This window comes from Falco naumanni, chromosome 1 (genome assembly GCF_017639655.2).
Source record: "Falco naumanni isolate bFalNau1 chromosome 1, bFalNau1.pat, whole genome shotgun sequence".
Classification (NCBI taxonomy): domain Eukaryota; kingdom Metazoa; phylum Chordata; class Aves; order Falconiformes; family Falconidae; genus Falco; species Falco naumanni.
In genome coordinates, this window is record NC_054054.1 from 114,798,270 (window position 1) to 114,816,549 (window position 18,280).

The window sequence follows — 18,280 nt, forward strand, 5'->3', positions numbered from 1 at the left end:
GGGAATACAGCAAAATTAGTTACTTTTTATTTAAAAGAAATAACATATTACAAATAAGTGTGCAAAACAATTTCTGTGATTAAATACACATAAAAGCAACATGCAACCTTGACATCAAAATCTGCGTAGAAGTTAGTCCTTAGTATGTTATGTGATGCTACAAGAAACTTGTCAAATTTAGATTTGCAGCTAAATCTTAAAAGAGTGAACAGGCGTGGCAGGGTTGAAGCATCTGTGACATTCGATGGCAGCAGAGCAGGACGTCCCCCCCCTGGGTACTGGGTGCTGCAGAGCTTGTGGCCGTTAGGTCCTAGTTGTGTGTCTGTGCATTAGTTCAGCAGGAACTATTAATTGCCAGGTAACAATTTTGGGAAAGAGTTTACAAAAGTCAGTCAGTTTAGTCTAACCTAACTGTCCCTAGGCCAACAGCATTTAGTAAGCAACATCTCCAACTAAAAAAAAAAAAAAAAAAGTAAGTTTGCAAGTTTAAAGCCATCGCAGATGTTCATTTGTTGTGCTGGGTGTGTAAGTGGCCTGTCCTGTCCCCCAGCTGGGCCGGCTGTGGCATTCCAGAGGGAATCGCCACTCCAGGAGCCCCATGTGCCCACCCCGAGCAGGGGGCAGCTGATGCCCCGCTCTGCCTGCGGCCACCCGGTGCCGTTTGGCACCTTTGACAACTGGTGCTGATCACTCAGCTCCAGCGGGTGCATGTGAGCAGCAGCCTGTGGCCACACGAGCCCCGGGGCGGGGAAGGCAGCGCCCCTGCTCCAGTAGCCGAGCATCGACGTTGATTTGAGCGTGATCGCTGGTATTCCCCCCCACCCCCAGCCACTCGGCGGAAGTAAAGCAATGCCTAAAATCTTCAGTTTTCACCTCCCTTTTCTAAGGCTAGCTGCACTCTGTCCAGCCCCCGCGGGGTGGCAGGCACTCGTGTGGAGTGGGAGTCATGTCACAGTTCAGGTAAGAGAAACCCAACAGGCACAAGCTTGTTGAAAGCCACATCTTGAAAACTTGAGTTGATGACAGTAACCCAAAGAGATTTTAATGACGAATACTTGCAGAAATGAAAATAAACATATGTAGTCCACTACTTCAGAGCTTGTGATCACGTTGGGCCAGGCTTCTCAGTGAGGTCTGCTAAACTTCATCAGTATTAGACATTCGTACATGTCCCTCCAAAGCTGCGGCACAGCCAAGGCAGTACTTTGACCCCTGTGCTCCCCTCGACTCCGTCAGAGCTTGTCATCCGTCATTTCTAGAAACTGAGCATAGACGTCCCTTGAGCATTCCCCTTTTTGGTTGAATAAGAACTTGTAGTAGCTGCCATCCGCACAAATTGCTGCAATGGAAACACAAGCGTTAGTTCCGCTGTCCCTGGAGCGCAGTTGTGCTCCTTTGGGTGGAGCTGACCTTGCCCACCACGAGAACTCAGGCAGTGCCTGTGGGCAGCACGGCCAGCCCAGCTCTGCACCCACTTCCCTCCAGCCCAGGCACTGCTCGAGCCTGCTCCCTTGGCGTGCCGAGCGGCCGGAGCGCTGCTCTCTGCTGACCCAGCCATGCGGCACCGCCTCGCCCGAGCATTGGAGCCGCTGTAGTTCAAACCTGGCTCCCCCGACAGAAGCTGGGGCAGCCGCCAGTACTTACCTATGACAGCGTTTGGCTCTGTTCCAAAGGCACAAATGCACGGAGAGCCTGAGGGAACCTGAAATTTGGAAAAACTCCATTTGGAACTGAAGTATTTGGGGAGAAAGCTGGCAGAGGCCAAACTGGAAGAGAGAGAGAGAAAAAAAAGCATAACAGCTTAGTAAGGTGGTGACTTAGAACTGCTGGGACATGTGAACAAGTCGCAGCGTTCACACTAAGTGCTGCTTGATGGACTTTTTATTGTCTTCTTCCACGTACCGGGTACTACACACAATCCTCCTTCTAGGGAAGGGAGACCCTACAACTGCCTTCTTGGCTTTATATTTTTAAGTGTCTGCAAAAACCGCCAAAAGGATTGATTTTCAGTAGAGACTGCTTTATGGGAAGTATCCACAAAGTATGTTCCTGTTAAGACAGCCACTCAACCCCACCCTAACCTGCTGCTGGGAGTTACAGCTCCACAGAGGACAGCCAACACGGGGCAGCTGCTCTACAGTCCTCAGTCTGCACCGTCACTCAAGCACAGCAAATTAATCTTGCCACCTCCAGTAGCACAGGTATTTGCGACTCCTTGACAAGACCACTGTTAAAAGGTCAAGAACCCCCTGCCCAGCCCACCCCCCCCAGAGACTTCCGAATGGCTCAAACCCTACCTTGACTGCTTATTTCTTTTAGGGTCTTCTGCAGCAAAAATATGCACTGTGCCATGGTCGCTGGACACGCAGATGAGGGAAGCATCCTGATTGAAGTTAATACTGTAGAGAACAGAGACGGTTACAGTATTTACACATGCAAATGTGGATAACCACACCGTGTGTGCCGGCACACACCGGCAGCAGCCGGGATACACAGCTCCCCTGCTGCAGGGGCCTAGAGGCGCTGCCAGCCCAGCAGGCCAGGGGCTGCGGCACGTAGGGGGTCACAGCTCCTCTCCTGGAGCAGCTGGGCCACCTCCACTGCAGAGCTACTGCGCTGCCAGGGTGACCAGCCCCTTCAGCCGTGAGCACAGAGTGTGGCTCATCGAACTGGCACCAGCCGTGTGGGCCATGCCACTGCTGCTGGAAGAAAACACATGACCTCTCCCATGGGGAGCGGACAGGTATTGGAGAAAACGAGCCACACCTGCCCCAGCACGGGGCTCGGCAGAACAGCGCTTTACCCTCTCCAGGGAGAGCTGCTCCCTGCAGTGAGTTAAGAGTCAAACTTCTGCCTCGGGCTGTCGTGCTGTAACCAGCGCCCACTCGCCCGTCCCAGTCTCTCATCTCTCCGGGAAGCGTTACGCTGCATTGCTGCATCCGCACACTGCAGTGGCAAGTCGGAGGGTGCCCCCAGCTCCCTTTTGTTGGGCGCAGAGGAGCGGGGCTGGCAGCACGCGCGTGTCTGCCCCAGCCCCTCCAACCTGTGCCAGGCTTCACCCAGCTGCCAGCCACTGCTCTCCGGTGAGCAGCACCGGGCGGAGGGAGGGCAGCCAGGCCCAGCCAATTCTGCCGTGTGCCCGTGGCAGCGTGCCCTCCCTTGGCTTGTTGAAGCTGCCCTGGGTGCCGCTGGCCGGGGTGCCTCAGCACAGCGGCACCCACAAGAAGACAAATAAGAAGCAATTAAACATACCAGTATATATTGGCTGCCTGTGATCCTCTTCGGAGCTCCTGAATTAAATGCCCTGATGAAGTATCAAATATTCTTATGAGGGTCCCCTTGAAAAGGAATCAAGCGTTACATTAGGAAAACCAGAAGGCTCTCACATCTGTTAATGCATCCTAAAATTCCATCTCTGCCCAGCGTGTCCGTGTACACCACCGGGGTTTTCATCTTCGTACATTTGAGAGAACCTCTCAATTTTGGGGAAGAATACTGATCTCCCTCCACACTATCACAACATTAGAATGCTTTGCTATACCGTCTTGTTACTTAGCTGCTCAACTAAGTAAGCTCCTTCCAAGTGACATTCTGAAGCACGAGTGCGTCCCTGGCATTAGTTTGCAAACATTAGACTGGTGCAGCCTTTTGTGCCCAGGTTCTGTGAACCCTTTCTCTCTTGCTCCCCACAGCCAGCACTCTATGGTGCCGTTTTTTTCCACCCGCTAGTCAGGCTGTGGATCATCTTGCCTTGTAAGTAGTTCAGTTGAACTAATCTAGCGGAATTAGTTACCTGTCACATGCTCATTATCTGTATTGATCCAAAGCTGAGAGACCTCATAACAGTCAGGTTACAGGCAGAATACTGCCCTGGAAACCGTACTGCAATTAAGAGTAAACGATGCTTGGCACCAGAGATGTAAAACAAGTCAGCATATCCCAAATAACGTGCTCAACAATGCAGTAGTACTGTCGTCTGATGAAGAGCAGGTATAATAGATTGTCACCTACAGTTTGTGTTATAGACCTGGTTAATAAATGCGTCTCTCCAGTCACACAGCAGTAAGGAACAGAACCCAGCAGAGACAGGTTTAAGGAAACATCAGCTTAGTTTTAAGACACCAGCTCGAGCTGTTGCTTACAGCGTGTCCGCTACGGCAGCGTGCTCTGTATGGCAGTGTGCCCCTTCTCCTGTTTCAGTCTGAAAATGCCATTTGAACTTCATGCAAAAAAAAGGAATGTCAATACAAATCCAGCAGATTGTTACTCTATTTAGCAATGGAGTTGGCAGTTTTAAGAGCTGTGTTTAGAAGACATGCAGTAATTAAGCATAGTTAAGAGAGGCTATGGCTGCATTTGCTTTTTTAAAACTTTTTAATTTAGCTTGTTGGATTAATTTAATTTTCCCTTGAGAAACTCATTTCAGCTGAGTGGAAGAAGGTAGCTAGTGCTCAGCTCGCCTCAGGCGGATGGGTACCTCTGCCTTGTGTAACTTGGGACACTTTGGAACCCACTGAACTTTGGGATATGACACTCGCTAGCTTGGCTGCACTCAGGTTCCCACAGAGACGGCAGGTCTATGACTTGCTTTGCATTCTTCCTACATCCCTCTGCATCAGCACAGCCCAAAGGGATTCGTGCTGTGCAGTAACTTCAGGGGTTTGTCAGTGTGTTGTGCCCTTTGGCCCTACCGAACATACGACCACACACAATTTGGTAAATATTCCCAGAATCATTTTATCATCTACACTCTGTATGAAAACATCTGCAGAGTGTGTATGAGAAAGCGGCAGGCAGCACGCCTCCCTCCAGGGCCGTAACAGGAGTTAGGCCACAGCAAAACTTAAGTCCTCCAGAATGCCAGTTCTTTAGCCTGTGGTTTTAAGGTGAATTTAAGCAGAAGATAACAAAGGTGAAAGAACAGAAGTAACCTTCCCCCCATCCCCTTTACTTTTAAAGTTAATAGTATTTATTGGAGAACACGTGAAACATGTGAATTGCCTGGGCCAGATCTTACGCAAATGTCATTGAACACTCATTGCTACAGTCAGCTACAACATGACCACCACCCTGGGCACAGCCTGGGGATTGCTCTTCAGTATCCCAAAGGAGCAGTAAAGATAAAGACAGACCGAGAATGGGTGTTTCAAGGATGAGTCTTCCGGTTAGTGATTTCTATGCCTTTCCTACGAAAGGATGCGCCTTCCTATTTCAGAAGGACGTACTGCACTAGAACACACAGTAAGTCAGAGGTAGGAGGGTATTATTCTTACTTTTTCTGATGCCGTTGCAATTCTTGTTCCCTGCAGGTTTAAAGCTATACAGCTCAAGACTCCTTCGTGAGCCGGTATGTCTACAGGAGGCTTTTCTGTATTAGCCAGATCCACTATCTGCACATGCCCAGTGTGTGTTCCAGGAAATGCAAGAAGGGAATTATTACTATTTGGACAAAGGACACAGAGACCTAAAAGACAAGAAAACAAACAAACAAGAAGATAACAACTGTGTAGTTTCCATAACCAAATAAAGTTTTCAAACATAAAGTTTCTAAAATATCAGTAACTTCAGAATAAAACATACATGTAGTAAATCAGAATTTCATTTTAATGGCTATTGCAGTATCCATCCATAAGTGCAGAGCACAGAGAAGTAGGGGAGTAGCATAATTTTAACTTGCTCTCATCACTTTATTTCAAAGTTATCTAGTTGTGGTTATCCAAAATCTGGATGTTTTCAGAGATCAGCTCCATCAGTCTGTTACCGCAAAGCTATTTAAAAAAAAAAAATAAAAAAAAATCTCCTTAGCAGCTCAAAAAGGGTAAGAGTTTATAATAGGCGATACTTTAGTTTCTCTTCCATCAGTAGAACCGATTATTAGTAATTCATGCTTGAACTTGGTTCTTACAGCACTTGTACTTTTTTTCTTCATAACTTTTTGCAGACCAGTTAAGGTAAATCACAATCTCTGCCAGGTGTTCTGCTGACACCAAGTAAATTCCTGCAAACTCAGTCCACAGCTCGCAGAGCAAGAGGTGGGTGTCACAAGAAACAACGTACTTCTGCACCTTCCACCCTGCACCAGCGGCCTGTACGTCAGCCAGCCTGCCAGACCTGCACTTAGCGCGGCCAGCCGTTCCATCGGCGCTTCTGGCGGGTGTGGAAACCTCCAAAGACAGGGACTCCAGGCCTAAGTAACCTCCTGGGTGGGGGCAGAACGTCTTCCCCATGGCCAAGCTGATCCTCCCGCTCCATCAAGCATGGCCAGCACCCCTTGTTCTACTGTCTGGCACCATCAAGAGGAGTTTGGCCCCATCATTTCCGTAACTGTCCTTCAGGTAGCTGTAAGCCACCAGCTGCCACCAGCCCATCGCAGCCTCCACTTTGCTTAAGTGCACAGGCCCAGCTCCCTCGGCCTCCTCGGGCAGGCCGCGTGCACCTCCACAGCAGGGCCTGCTGTGCTGGGAGGCAGACACTCACGCAGCTGTTCTACCCCCCAGGTTTCAGACCCTCCCTTACGCCTCTGCTCTTAAGTGTGCACCTGCCACAGGAGCGTGCCCATCTCCCCCGCCTCGAGGCTCCCCTTCCAGACACACCTCCATTTTTCAGTAAATCCTACTGCAACAAACCCTTCGGTCACCCCCAGGCCCTATCCCTCCTGTGCCGCCCGGAGCCTACAGCTGGCGTCACCGCACAGCATGGTACTTAGCCCGTGGCACCAGTACTCGGCTTGGCTTGGGACAGATGCCCTCTGCTCGTTTCAGCAAGAGACAGAGCCATACCTTGCTATTTAAAAAGAACAGTATCAATTTGCTAATTAGGTGGGTTTTGATCCTGTAGAAAATAATTTGCTAGACAGTTCCAGCTCTATTAGAAAAGAGGAACGAGGCACTTCAGTTTGTGTTTATAATTAAGCCTTCAGCACAAAATACCTCAAGTTTACAGGTTCTTTACAACAGAAAACATAGCTCTTATAGAAATCAAATCTATAACATAACAGGAGTACATGAAAAAGCTTTTCTGTGCCAAGTATAAAATGGTTATTAGAATTCATTAATAAACAAAAGCATCTTCAAAGGGCACGACTACCGTGCAGTAAGTTAACCGTTTAATGATGTAATAGATAACTGATTCAGGCAGTTAAAGATAAATAGCGTGTCAAGAACAGAATAAACTTGCTTCCATTCCCCAGCCCAGATACACAACTAACCTTTAGGGTTGTAGCAGGTTTCAAAGACGTGCAACTGGTGGGGATTGTGTGTGAATGTGAAAACTTTAATCATCGAGTCCAAGACTACCACAATTCTGAAACAGACAAGAAGTTCCTATGACTTGGGATGGGTAAACAGGGACATTAATTCAGATTGACAAAGGATTTCAACTGATTTAATGGCTATATTCTCCCCCTTGTAAAAAACACACAACTGTGAGCCTACAAAGCACTTCCATCCAAAGCTGTGACAGCAGAACCCCTCCGCCCACACATACACAGGCTCCAGCTGTTAACAGATGCTCTTGCTCTAGAGATCTGCTTGAAATTCCCTTCACACTCCTAGAAAACAGCAGTAGGCATGTGAGAATGTTTCCCTACATTAGGGGGCCAGAAAGCCTTTTCCCCAAGGTTCCAGATACCAGTATACCTGAGCTGTGATCCATTACACCTAATGCTTGCCCCCAAAAGCCTGTTCTACCTTTAATGGCTGGTGTTAAAGCTGGAACTTTTTCTTTCTACAAACCGCTGGAAATGAGTTAGTACAGCATACAAAACAAAGCTGTGTGTTTGGAACATTTGCTGTACCTACCTATCTCTTCGCAGCTTAACTGCTTTGACTTCTGTCGAAAACTCTATCTCAATGACAGTCTTCTTCTTCAGGTCATCCCAGATCATCACTAGAACAGCGCAGAGATAACATTAGATCACCAAGGTGTATCTAAGATCCACATTGTCTCCCTTATAACAACCTCTCGTGTCTGAGAAGGCTAATCAAGAGGTGCACCCAACAGCTGAGCAGCTACAGACCAGCATCCTGCTAAGCAGAAGGTACTTAGCTACTACATATCAACCCACTCTTTCACGCAATGAATCACACAGGTAGGAGCTGCTAAAATCTAACCACAAAAGCTGACAATAAAAATACATTTTTCTAAGACAATCAGCTTTTCTGTTTTGCTTTGCGGGTTATCAGAGAACTAAGGCAGCAGTCAGAAAGTGTAGCATGTTCTCCTACAAAGCTTGCCAGCCAGGGACCTTGTCCCCCTCAGGCTGCTGAGCCAGAGTCCCTTTGCCAAGTTAACTGTGAGTGGTCAGGAGGTCATTACCAGGTCTTGGAGACTGGTCATGGCAGATAAACACCTGTTAACGCTGCACCAGTAGCGATGCAACTTAACTTCATTATGTTTACTTAAACCTGCTGCAACATCCCCTATAACCTTCAGAATACCAGACCCAGCTCAAGGCATTTGGTTTGGGAGTCCTTTGGGCAGTTTCACACAGAGCAAGGCAAACATTTACAACATCCATCCCTCGAGACTCACCTTTGTTGGGTGGGTACTTCGGCTTTTTTCCTCCACCTACTAGTGCTAAATAGTTGCAACGAAATAACATTTCAACATGGCCAACACCACCTTCTAGAAATTCTGGAAGACAAATGTATTTTATTAGTGTCAGAACCTCTTAAAATGCCATCTATTTTTTACCACAATTACAAGAAAAGCTGGCATTATCTAGCACATCTCTTGGGCACCTGAGAAGAATAGTATCTTCCTACCCTGGCTGACCTTAAAAACCAGAAAATCCTCCAAGAGTGACAGACAGGAAATCTTAACTAAAAGGGCAGGACTTTTTTGTTTGTTTGATTATATTTTTTTTGGTGCTTGTTTAAAATTAGGATTCTCAGCATAGTTATTTTTCACAGCAATGAAGATCACTACTGTTGTTACAGGCCTCGTTTTCATTTACAGAAAAAAACTCAGCAAGGTTTAAAAGTGATATTAAAACATGCTGCATGAGAGGAGATCAAGCAGCAGCATCATGGCAGCTTGGTAATTTCTGTAAGAGAGTGGGTGTGTAAGTATGTTTACAAAGACCGTCCAGTTTGCTCAGATTCATTCCTCTCACACACACACGTATTTCAAGGCTGGTGTTGCTCTATTATGCTAATGCCACGCATTTAGAAAAACACCAACAGTATTCATTAGCCATGAACCTTTTTATTTGCACGGAGATTTGTCTTTATAGACTTCGAGGATTTGAGGAAAGGTGGCAAACGCACATAAATATAACTGACCTACACAACTCTAGTGCTGTTTTCTGGAGCAAACCCATAGCTGTTAGTAAAGGTAAGAAATACGGTCCAGCTCCAGTGATGCAGGAAACATAGGGAAAGCAAAACAGATCAGCTGGCACAGCAGCTTCTCATTTAAGGGTGGGTTTTTTTCTTCCTCTGCAGTTGATGCTTAAAAAGGAGAATGCGCTATGCTTACGGTGCAGGTGGAGGAAAAACGTGTCAGCCAGAGCCTTTTATAATAGAATGTTTCTATTTGATGACATTTGAGTGGGGTCTTGGCTTTGTTTACGTAGCTTAGAGGGATGCCTGGCACTCCACTGAGGAGAGGGAACTGAACTGCCAGGAGAGGCCATAACTCTGGCTTTCAAGGTAGATGAGCAGAGGTAAAAGCAAACTTCTCCTTTAAAAGGCTGTCCAATACCTCCATGCATGGGCAGGTTGCAGCGGGGAAGGTGGACAAAAGTCTTTCAAAGCTACAGAAAAAACTGAAGTTTTACAAGGACTCAAGAGAGACCTACTGTCAGAAACAGGGATGGGAGAAAACAGCCAAAGTGTCTGAGAAGCTGGGAGGAAGCACTACCATGGAAAGATGCAGACATATCCACGAAGGGTAAGACAAGGGAGGTTCAGTTAGACGTTAAGCAGCACTGCAGTACATCTGGATGAAGAATTTACGTTGGGACCTGAGCATACAACAATGCCTGGAAAGATATTCCTACTGGAGCAGTGAAGCCCTGGATGTCTTACAAGCCCTTGTGGTTTCTTTCCAACACTTCTGAGTGCCGAGCTTCCTTCCTGAACAGTTGTATTTGGACACCACCCACTCGTGCACCAGATCCTCCTCTTTAACTCCATTAAAGCATTTAAAGCACAAAGCACATTTTATTACAAAGTGGTATTATCACCGCAACAAAAAGTCTTAAAATATTTATGAATGATAACCCAAGACAATTTAAGAACACGCAATGTGTTCTGAATCTATGTTAGAACACTTTAATCATTACCTTTACAGTTCTGACAGGTGATGCTTGGATGGGGAATTTAACGGAACCCCTCGATGCAAGACAGACAAGCCACGGTGTAACTGTTAAGACTTAGTTTCATACCCGGTTACAGAAATCAAACAGAGAAGCTCTATCTGGGACCATCTCAGGTAGGTTTAAATACACATGAAAGATGAACAGTATTTCTCTGTGTACCTATGCAGCCAGTACAGCCTGACCTCTCAGAATCCACAGGAAAAAGGCAATCTGACTCATAAGAAACATTTCACCACAGGAGTCCTGGAAGTATGTCCAGAGCTACTGGCAGGGACAGGTTTGACAAAGAACTCAATAGGACTTCAAGCTGAATTCTGACCCTTTTAGCATGCTATCACAGATGACAGCCCCAAGACATGTTGCTTATGGAATAATTTACTATTACGAATAGAAAATACCTTATCAGCTTTGGCCACACGAACAGTGACTAAAATCTGTTACAGCACCAAAAGTGAAAGCATGCCTGGTTTCATAGGAAATGCTATTTTAAATGCATTTTTCCTTTCATTAAAACCTTTCTATCACCACAGGCTGGAAGTGCTAGGGAACCTGTTCAGCACAGCAGCTTTTTTTCCTATATTTAGGGTTAGGATCACAAGGCTAGGTTTCATTTTCCCTTATTTTGATTCAGTTATGTTTGTTTTCTGAGCAAAAGCCCCACTACTTGTTAATATAGCTCATCTAGTAATTTCTGTTAAGACATGTTAGTAGGTTTACCACCTTAAGATCCTCCCAAATTTTTTAAGCATACAGGGACTATAAGATTTAGAGTATTAACGGTCTAAGCTTACAGTGCTCTTGCAAGCAATACTCTAAGCAAGTACCAGAACTGTTACATTCAGATCCCCAGTAAAAAAAGGCAGTGCTCTTATCGTGCTAGACCATCCAGGTTACTGCACAAGAACAGGACAGCTTCTCGATGGCACGCAATAGCACTGCAGCCAGCGACTCTTCTCCCACTTGTGAATAACTAGGCAACTGATCTCCTATTCAGGACTACAAACATTAGCAACAGCTAACACAATTCAGCCTTTGCAAGAAGGTGAGAGAAACTCACCATCAGCCAGCTTTATGCAAATTAACTGCACCTAGACACTGGACCAGGCAGTGGCATAAGTGAGAGTTCCTTTGGGACCAGCATGGACTTCCTTTCTTGAGGCTTTATTCAAAGCCTTCCAGTGATGAAACAGTGAAGGCTAAGCAAAAATCTTACAGGGAAAAAAAATAAAAATGAGGAGGCTGAGCTTCCAACACAGAGCTAGCATGTTATAATAAGTAAGCACTTTACCTTGTTTCTCTTTTTCTTTGAGTGGATCTGCATTATAAACTCGGAATCCATTTTCCATTCCACATGCAAAGCATCCTGTAGTAAAAAGCACATATATATATACACACACATATATAGTAAATGCAAGATACACTCAAGAACTAAGCAAGAGCCAGAGGGTTAAGACAGCATTACTCAACTGCTTTGTTAAACTCAAGCTGAAGACCACTTGCAGGCTTTGTTAGTGATTGCAAGTGAAAACTGTTCACAGAAGTTGTCCTCTGCGCTGGCCTCTATGGCAAGTTCTCAGTATTCTTTTTACACAGGTGAGAAATCAATGGAAGGAAAAGAGAGCAATTCCCAACCCATCTGTATCCTATCCCATGCACTACAGAGGGAAAGAAACCTGCATTTTAACCGTTATGGTCCAACGGTCATCATGAAGCAAAAGCCCTCTGTTCTTATTCAAGCTGAATTTACACCATGATTAAGATTATATGAAGTATGAGCCATTGCTCACGTTTCCACAGCAGAGGGCTTCTCAAACACAGTTTTTCAGAACTATCTAATGAGAGCCTTCTACTGTCAGATACCAACAATTCTGTGCCAACTGCTTAAGCTTAAACCAGTGACTGATTAGAAGCCAGACTAAAATACTCTGGAAAATAATTCTAGTTCCTTTTATGTATAGAATTATCCATGTGCTTTTTTAATGAAATCTGTCAAACTACCAGTATCCTGTCCTGCTGTTTTACTTGCTAATGGGTGAATGCAGTTATTAATATAAAGAAATGCCAGTGTGAAGTTAGAGCAATTACAAGTCATTAAGAAGCAGCTACTGTTGCTAGAGGCAAACTGATGGAAGAGCAGTTGCTACACAATTTACATGCACTGTATCAAAAATCCAGTTAAGATCTTCAAAGTACTGGAAGACAGATATTCAAATTAGTTTGGTTTTATTCTTATGCACTCCAATGACTGCGATGATTTGAACCCCGTGAATAAAATTGAGGAGCTATGTCTAAATGCACCCCTTCCCCAAACTCTGTACCCAAAAATCACAGGGTGGGTGTGGAAGGAAGTTTTCATTCTTAACATAAGGTCTCCATCCCATCTGCCGATAGCCAGGTGACCCATGATCTCCCACACCCAAGACTGGACTGGTTTGCTGTGGAGCGATGGCTCAGCAGCTGGCAAAAAGGCTCAGACTGCAAGAGACTGTTTCGGGTATTCCTGGTGTTAACGGTCACAAATGGCCAGCAACGGTCCCTGCAACACAGGCAACTAACAGTCTTTGTGGTCTGCATAAAAAACATAAAAAAATACATCACATATGCTCACTGAATAGCAAGCGAGCAACATTCAATACATGTCTTCCGCTGCTCATAGCTTGATGCAGGTTAAGAGGCTGGAAGAAACAATATAATCGGTGATATCTTAGTTCTGTGTTATAATAAAACAGAAAAAATATGTTCTTTCTTGCGTAACAATACAAAAATGTATAATAAACTTGATCTTGATAACTATATTAGTTTTAAACCTCCATAATTCGGGGGAAAAAAATGCAGCCATTTTGAAATTCCTTTTTAATACTTCCAAGAGTTTAATTCCAAGTGGGACCCCTGTAAAAAAAATACACCCAACCAAAAAAAACTTAACCAACCAACCAAAACCCAAGAGCAACAAAAAAATAATAATAAAAAAAGGTCATCACACATCCTCTGCTTTACAGACCAGTATCTTATGAGGTGTGGGGGTTTTGGCAGTATGTTTGGCAACATCCTTAGGGTTCCTGTTCACTGAACTCACAGATACAAAGGAAAAACTACTACAATCCATCTCCACACCCTTCAATGTAGAAAGGAAATAAATTAACTCTTATTTATAGTCACAGACCCAACATACCAGGCTGTTCTAACAGTACAACAGTTAGCTAAACAGTGAAGAAGAAAAAAGAAAAACACACAAAACCCCCTACTCCCTCAACTCAACTTCACCCTGTCCACAATTTTATAATAAATTACGTGCAAAAGTTCTTGTTTACAAATGTAAACACACACCAGAGTGGTTAACAAGAGTATAATAATTACACAAAGATTAGTAAACACATTGAAACAAAATGAATATGGTTAACTTAAAAGCATCTATCTCCTCCCTGCTCCGTGCATCATGCTTCAGTTTGCTCTGCCAGTCAGTACGTAAGGGTGTGCTGCGCTGAAGCACAGCACCAACACGCTGCCCCCTCGTGCAGTATACTTTACTGGGACAGCTAGAAAGCAAATCACAATGGAAACATTTCTCTCTACATAAAACAATACTGTACAGGATGTGAACTAACCTGTTTCTGGTAGCTGTAGTGTATAGCCACATAATTATTTTTCCAGTGACAGTTTTATAACTCAATATTGTACTTCCAGGAGAGACAAAGGAGGGGGATGCTGAAAGCATTCTATAGTAAAGGAGCACTGTAAAGTTTTACTTGTCTTAATACCAGCTGCTTATAACAAACCCAAATGGAGCATTCCTGATACAATAAAACGCAGACACTACATTTCCTACACCACCACTACAGCTTTTCTGCAGGGCTAGCCTCGTGACTAAGATGTAGGCTGCTTTTAATGCCTTGGGAATACCTATGTTTTAACTGGAGACAGGGAATGTGAGCAACAGTGATACTGCCCACACACTCAGTCGTTACTGACAGAGATACAAAGGTCTCCGTCACAGCAGCCTCTGAGCCAAACTAGAGTAAAAACTCATTTAAGTAGGTTACTGCTACTCATTCGATTCCAGGTTACAGGAACAGCTCTAGAGCCCAGCGTTTCCCATCTGACTGACCCCAGAATTTACCAGTGGCATCACAAACCTGACTGCTACGGCTTGTAAGCTCTTAGGTATCAGAGAGCTGCAGAGGGGCTGCCAAAAGAGGGAATTGCTGCAATAATAGCTATGCTTTCTCCCACAGAAAGTTCACATCTCATTTTAGGAGGGGACACACATGCTGTCAAAGAGCCACTGACAGAAGACAACTCAGATACTTTAAATAAATAATTGATTACAGAATTATTACCCTAACCTGCAGTTGTGCTTGTTCCTGCAGCAAAAGCACTATTCGCCAACAGCCCCAGTGAGGCCACAGTGAGCTTTGTTCTTATAAAAACAAAGAAAAAGGAAGGGTTAAATTAATGACTAGCCTAGAATATGCCACCAGCTGAAGTGGGCATGCTAATGTAAAGGAATCTGCAGGCTTTAGGGCCTGAGATCCAGAAACTGCAACAGCAAAGGCTAGGGAAGTGACTATGACAGGCACAGTTCCTACCACGTTATTTTCCCTTACTACAGCAAATTTTCTCTAAAGCCATAGAAGCACAGGATCCTACTAATACTGATGGGGTCCTACAGCTAACTAAGCATTTCAGTCCACTACAGAAGATTAAATGAACGAGCCAACTGTTTCAATACCAAAACAAGTCCACACCTCAGCTTTTAAAACAGCCTTAGACTACAAAGGTGACACAAGGGAAACTTGTCAGAAATTTACACATACACTTTCTGGTATGGTAATTTATTATGATGTTATGTCTATTCGTTTCTGTAAAGCACTTTAATGTCCTTCTGAAAGCATTAGAAGAGCGCCTGAAATGAGGAGTATACCAGCTTGAATTTAAGACCCTAAAGTCAGAGTATTCTGCTTTAAAACAACTGAAAAACCTGGCAATATGTGCCTTCCATTTTTTGGGTTACATTGTTTATTTTTTAATTTAAAAACAAGAAGTGGCAAAGGCATCCAATATAGAAATACAGAATCACCCAAAACACAGTAAGGGAAGCACATTTCAGAAAAACTGCAGATGCTAGCTTTATCACTTGTCAGTCATGGAAGTTAAGACTTGGAAAGACTTATTAGATCATTCCTCCCACCTTCCCATCATTATGGGATTGGCTAGTCTTAAATTACTAAGAAATTAGGTTATTGTGACAATATATGCAGACACCCACGCTATACTAAGCTTCAGCACTCAAATGACTCATATTACTATTTTTGGTAGAAGCAATAAGGAAGAAGTGAGCTTTTCCTCTTACCTACTCTTCTTTGAGCAGCCAAAAAACAACCTATCCTTTAACACTTTAAAAAGGCTCTAAACTAGTAAAAAGTTAGCATGCTACCTACAATTCAAAAGTTATCATTCATAAGCAGGAGAGCTCCAGGAGCCTGCAATGAAAGCCTAACATGTTTTTCCTTCAAGCTTTTGTTGTTATTCAATAGGCTGGCCAGGCTGGGTAAGATGGGATTTGAATACTGTCAGCTCACAGATTCCCAAGACAAATCCCTTAATGTCACATCCAATGTACCTTATTAAAAAAAAAGTGTTTATTTTGCATTTACTGCTACAGAGTTTAAGGAAGCCTCTGCAACAGGGGACAAGTTTTAAACACCAAAATTATGTTCTAAAGGCATTTTTGCAGTAAAAGAGAAGATTACCTTCTTACACAGTTCTCTGTATAACCCAGCCCCATCACAGGCCAAGCATCAAACATAACCGCTTCATTACAGCCCCCTGCAGATCTGAAATGAAGCTCATCCTCACAAATCTCTTTTTCCACCTCTGTTGCAACTGCAAGATGAAAACAAGTACAAACAGAGCTACTGGAAAACAAACTATTCTATTGTTTTCAAGTCAACAGGACAGCATGAAGAGAGTTACCAAAAAGCTCACTTCATTAGCAACTTGATATGCTACCGACAAAACGTCATCAGAGATGTCAAAACTAAAAAACAACAGAATAATTCGTTGTTATTTGTTCAATTTATAATTGAAGTCTACACATGACTTCAACAGCATCAGCAACAGGTATATGAACTACAGCCTACAATGACAGAAGCTGCAAGATGGTCTTAGGCAAGAGTATTACTTGTTATGACAAAAGGATGTTTCAAAATTCTGACCTTCTATTCCTTATTCCACAAAAATGACACTTACTCATGAGACTAGTGCTATTTTTGTATGGCAAAAGCAAGACGAGGCGTATGCACCCCTTTCCTAGAAAAGGGCCTTCCCCTTTCTTACAAAAAAAGAAAATGAATAAACCAAGCATACAGTGAAGCTTTTCAGCAGTCCGTGTATCTGCACTTGTCTGCCAGTATGACCAGTAGTTTTATCCAGAATTTTTAAAATACAAATGAGGCAACCGGAAACAAAAATAAGTCACACCACTGATTTTGAATGCAAAGTGCTTACGCTGAGAAAGGGATATTTTGCGAGTTACCTTTTCAGTAACGCAATTCCAAAAGAACATCCCTCTGAGCACAGGTCTGAAGGCAGACACATGCAGCTCCTCAAGGGAAGCTCGCCTGTTCTAAGCGGTGCAACTCGCAGCAAGCACCACACGGCCGCTCGAGGGGCGGATGGATTGAGGATCACATTGAACGCGGCTGCTGCCCCTCCTCCCCCGCAGCGGCCGGGTCCAGGCACCGGAGCCACAACCGCAGGCCGGTCCCGCAGCCCCCGCCAGCACAGCCCCCCGGCTTCCCGGGGCAGGGCCCGCACCACCACGGCAGCGACCCCGACCGGCCCACGGGCACCCCGCCAGCCGCAGCCGGACCGCCCGCGCCCCCCGGGACGGGCCCTCCGGCGGGGACCGCCCACGCCCGGTGCCGGTCACCCAGCGCGGCCGGGAGCGGCGGCAGGCCCGGCCCCAGCGCCGCGCTCCCTCACCGGCCAGGGGCGGCCACCTCCGCCGGGCTGCGGGCTCCCGCCGCCTCCCCAGGGCCGGGCCCGGCGCCTCAGCTCTGCCGCCCCGCGCCCGGCGAGGCCCGCTCCCCTCACGGCGCCGCGCCCCGCAGCCCTCCCACGGCGCGGCCCGGCCCCGCCACCTCACCGTGGTCCTGGTTGAAGCCGGCGTAGAGCAGCCCGTTGCCGTGCGGGTTGGCCGGGAGCAGGTTCATGGCTCCTGCCCGTTCGCGTCCGCCCGCCGCCCTTTAAACCATGGCGACGCCCGCCCGCCTCAGCCCCGCCGCGGGAGCCCGCCCCAGCCGAGCCGAGCCGAGCCGCGGCGGACAGGCCGCCCGCTGCTTCCGACCGCGCCAGGGAGCCCCGCCGAGCGCAGAGGCCATCCACCCGCGGGTGAGGAGCGCCGAGCGATCGAGCGGCGCCACGCCCCTGCGGCCGGGCGGGAATGGCGGCTGCGCCTGGCGCTGAGGCAGCTGCGGCTGGGCGGGAGGAGGAGGGTCTGCTCCCCCCGGACCCGCCTCTGGGGAAGGGATTGTCTCAGGGGCGGCTGCCGGGAAGGGTGCGCGGGGGCAGGCACACGGCCTCGCTGCGGGGAACGTGGGGCTGGGGCCTGCCCCGCAGCGCTCTCGGGGCTCCTGAGCACTCGGGCCCGTAGCTTCACCCCCGAGCCCCCTGCATGGGCCTGGCAGGGCCCTGGGAGCCCCCACACACACGGGGGTGCCCCCACCTCACGGGGGATCGCCCCAGACTCCCCCGAGGCCAGACCAGGGCTGCAGGGCCGGAGCCTCCACCCCCGCAGGGGTTCAGGGCAGTGTAGCCCCCGGGCCCCCTCCCAGGTCTGACGGACTATTTAGTAGAAAGCTCTCACTTAAAAGTATTAACTTAAACAAGTATTAGACTAGTACTAACGGAAGAAATACAGTTAGCATATGCTAAAATGGGGGGTGCCCTGACTTG

The 18,280-nt window shown here is 46.4% G+C and overlaps 1 protein-coding gene across 4 annotated transcripts; it reads right to left on the reverse strand.

The window, feature by feature from the left end:
• Positions 1–5: 5 nt before the first annotated feature.
• On the reverse strand, positions 6–17,686 carry WDR45B (WD repeat domain 45B). 4 transcript variants are annotated; one of them, XM_040579963.1, is made up of 11 exons: positions 17,472–17,683; positions 16,075–16,207; positions 11,613–11,687; positions 8,533–8,634; positions 7,800–7,887; positions 7,208–7,302; positions 5,274–5,464; positions 3,253–3,338; positions 2,298–2,399; positions 1,645–1,766; positions 6–1,339 (listed from the first exon to the last, which is right to left on the reverse strand). In XM_040579963.1, the coding sequence occupies exons 3-11, from the start codon at positions 11,668–11,670 to the stop codon at positions 1,233–1,235; spliced, it is 951 nt and encodes a 316-aa protein (XP_040435897.1). In that variant the 5' UTR covers positions 11,671–11,687; positions 16,075–16,207; positions 17,472–17,683; the 3' UTR covers positions 6–1,232. The 4 variants fall into 4 exon arrangements, with proteins under 4 accessions (XP_040435897.1, XP_040435888.1, XP_040435916.1 ...); XM_040579954.1 differs by lacking the exon at positions 16,075–16,207 and having other exon boundaries at positions 17,472–17,686; XM_040579982.1 differs by lacking the exons at positions 16,075–16,207; positions 17,472–17,683 and adding an exon at positions 11,382–11,532.
• Between the last annotated feature and the right edge of the window lie 594 nt (positions 17,687–18,280).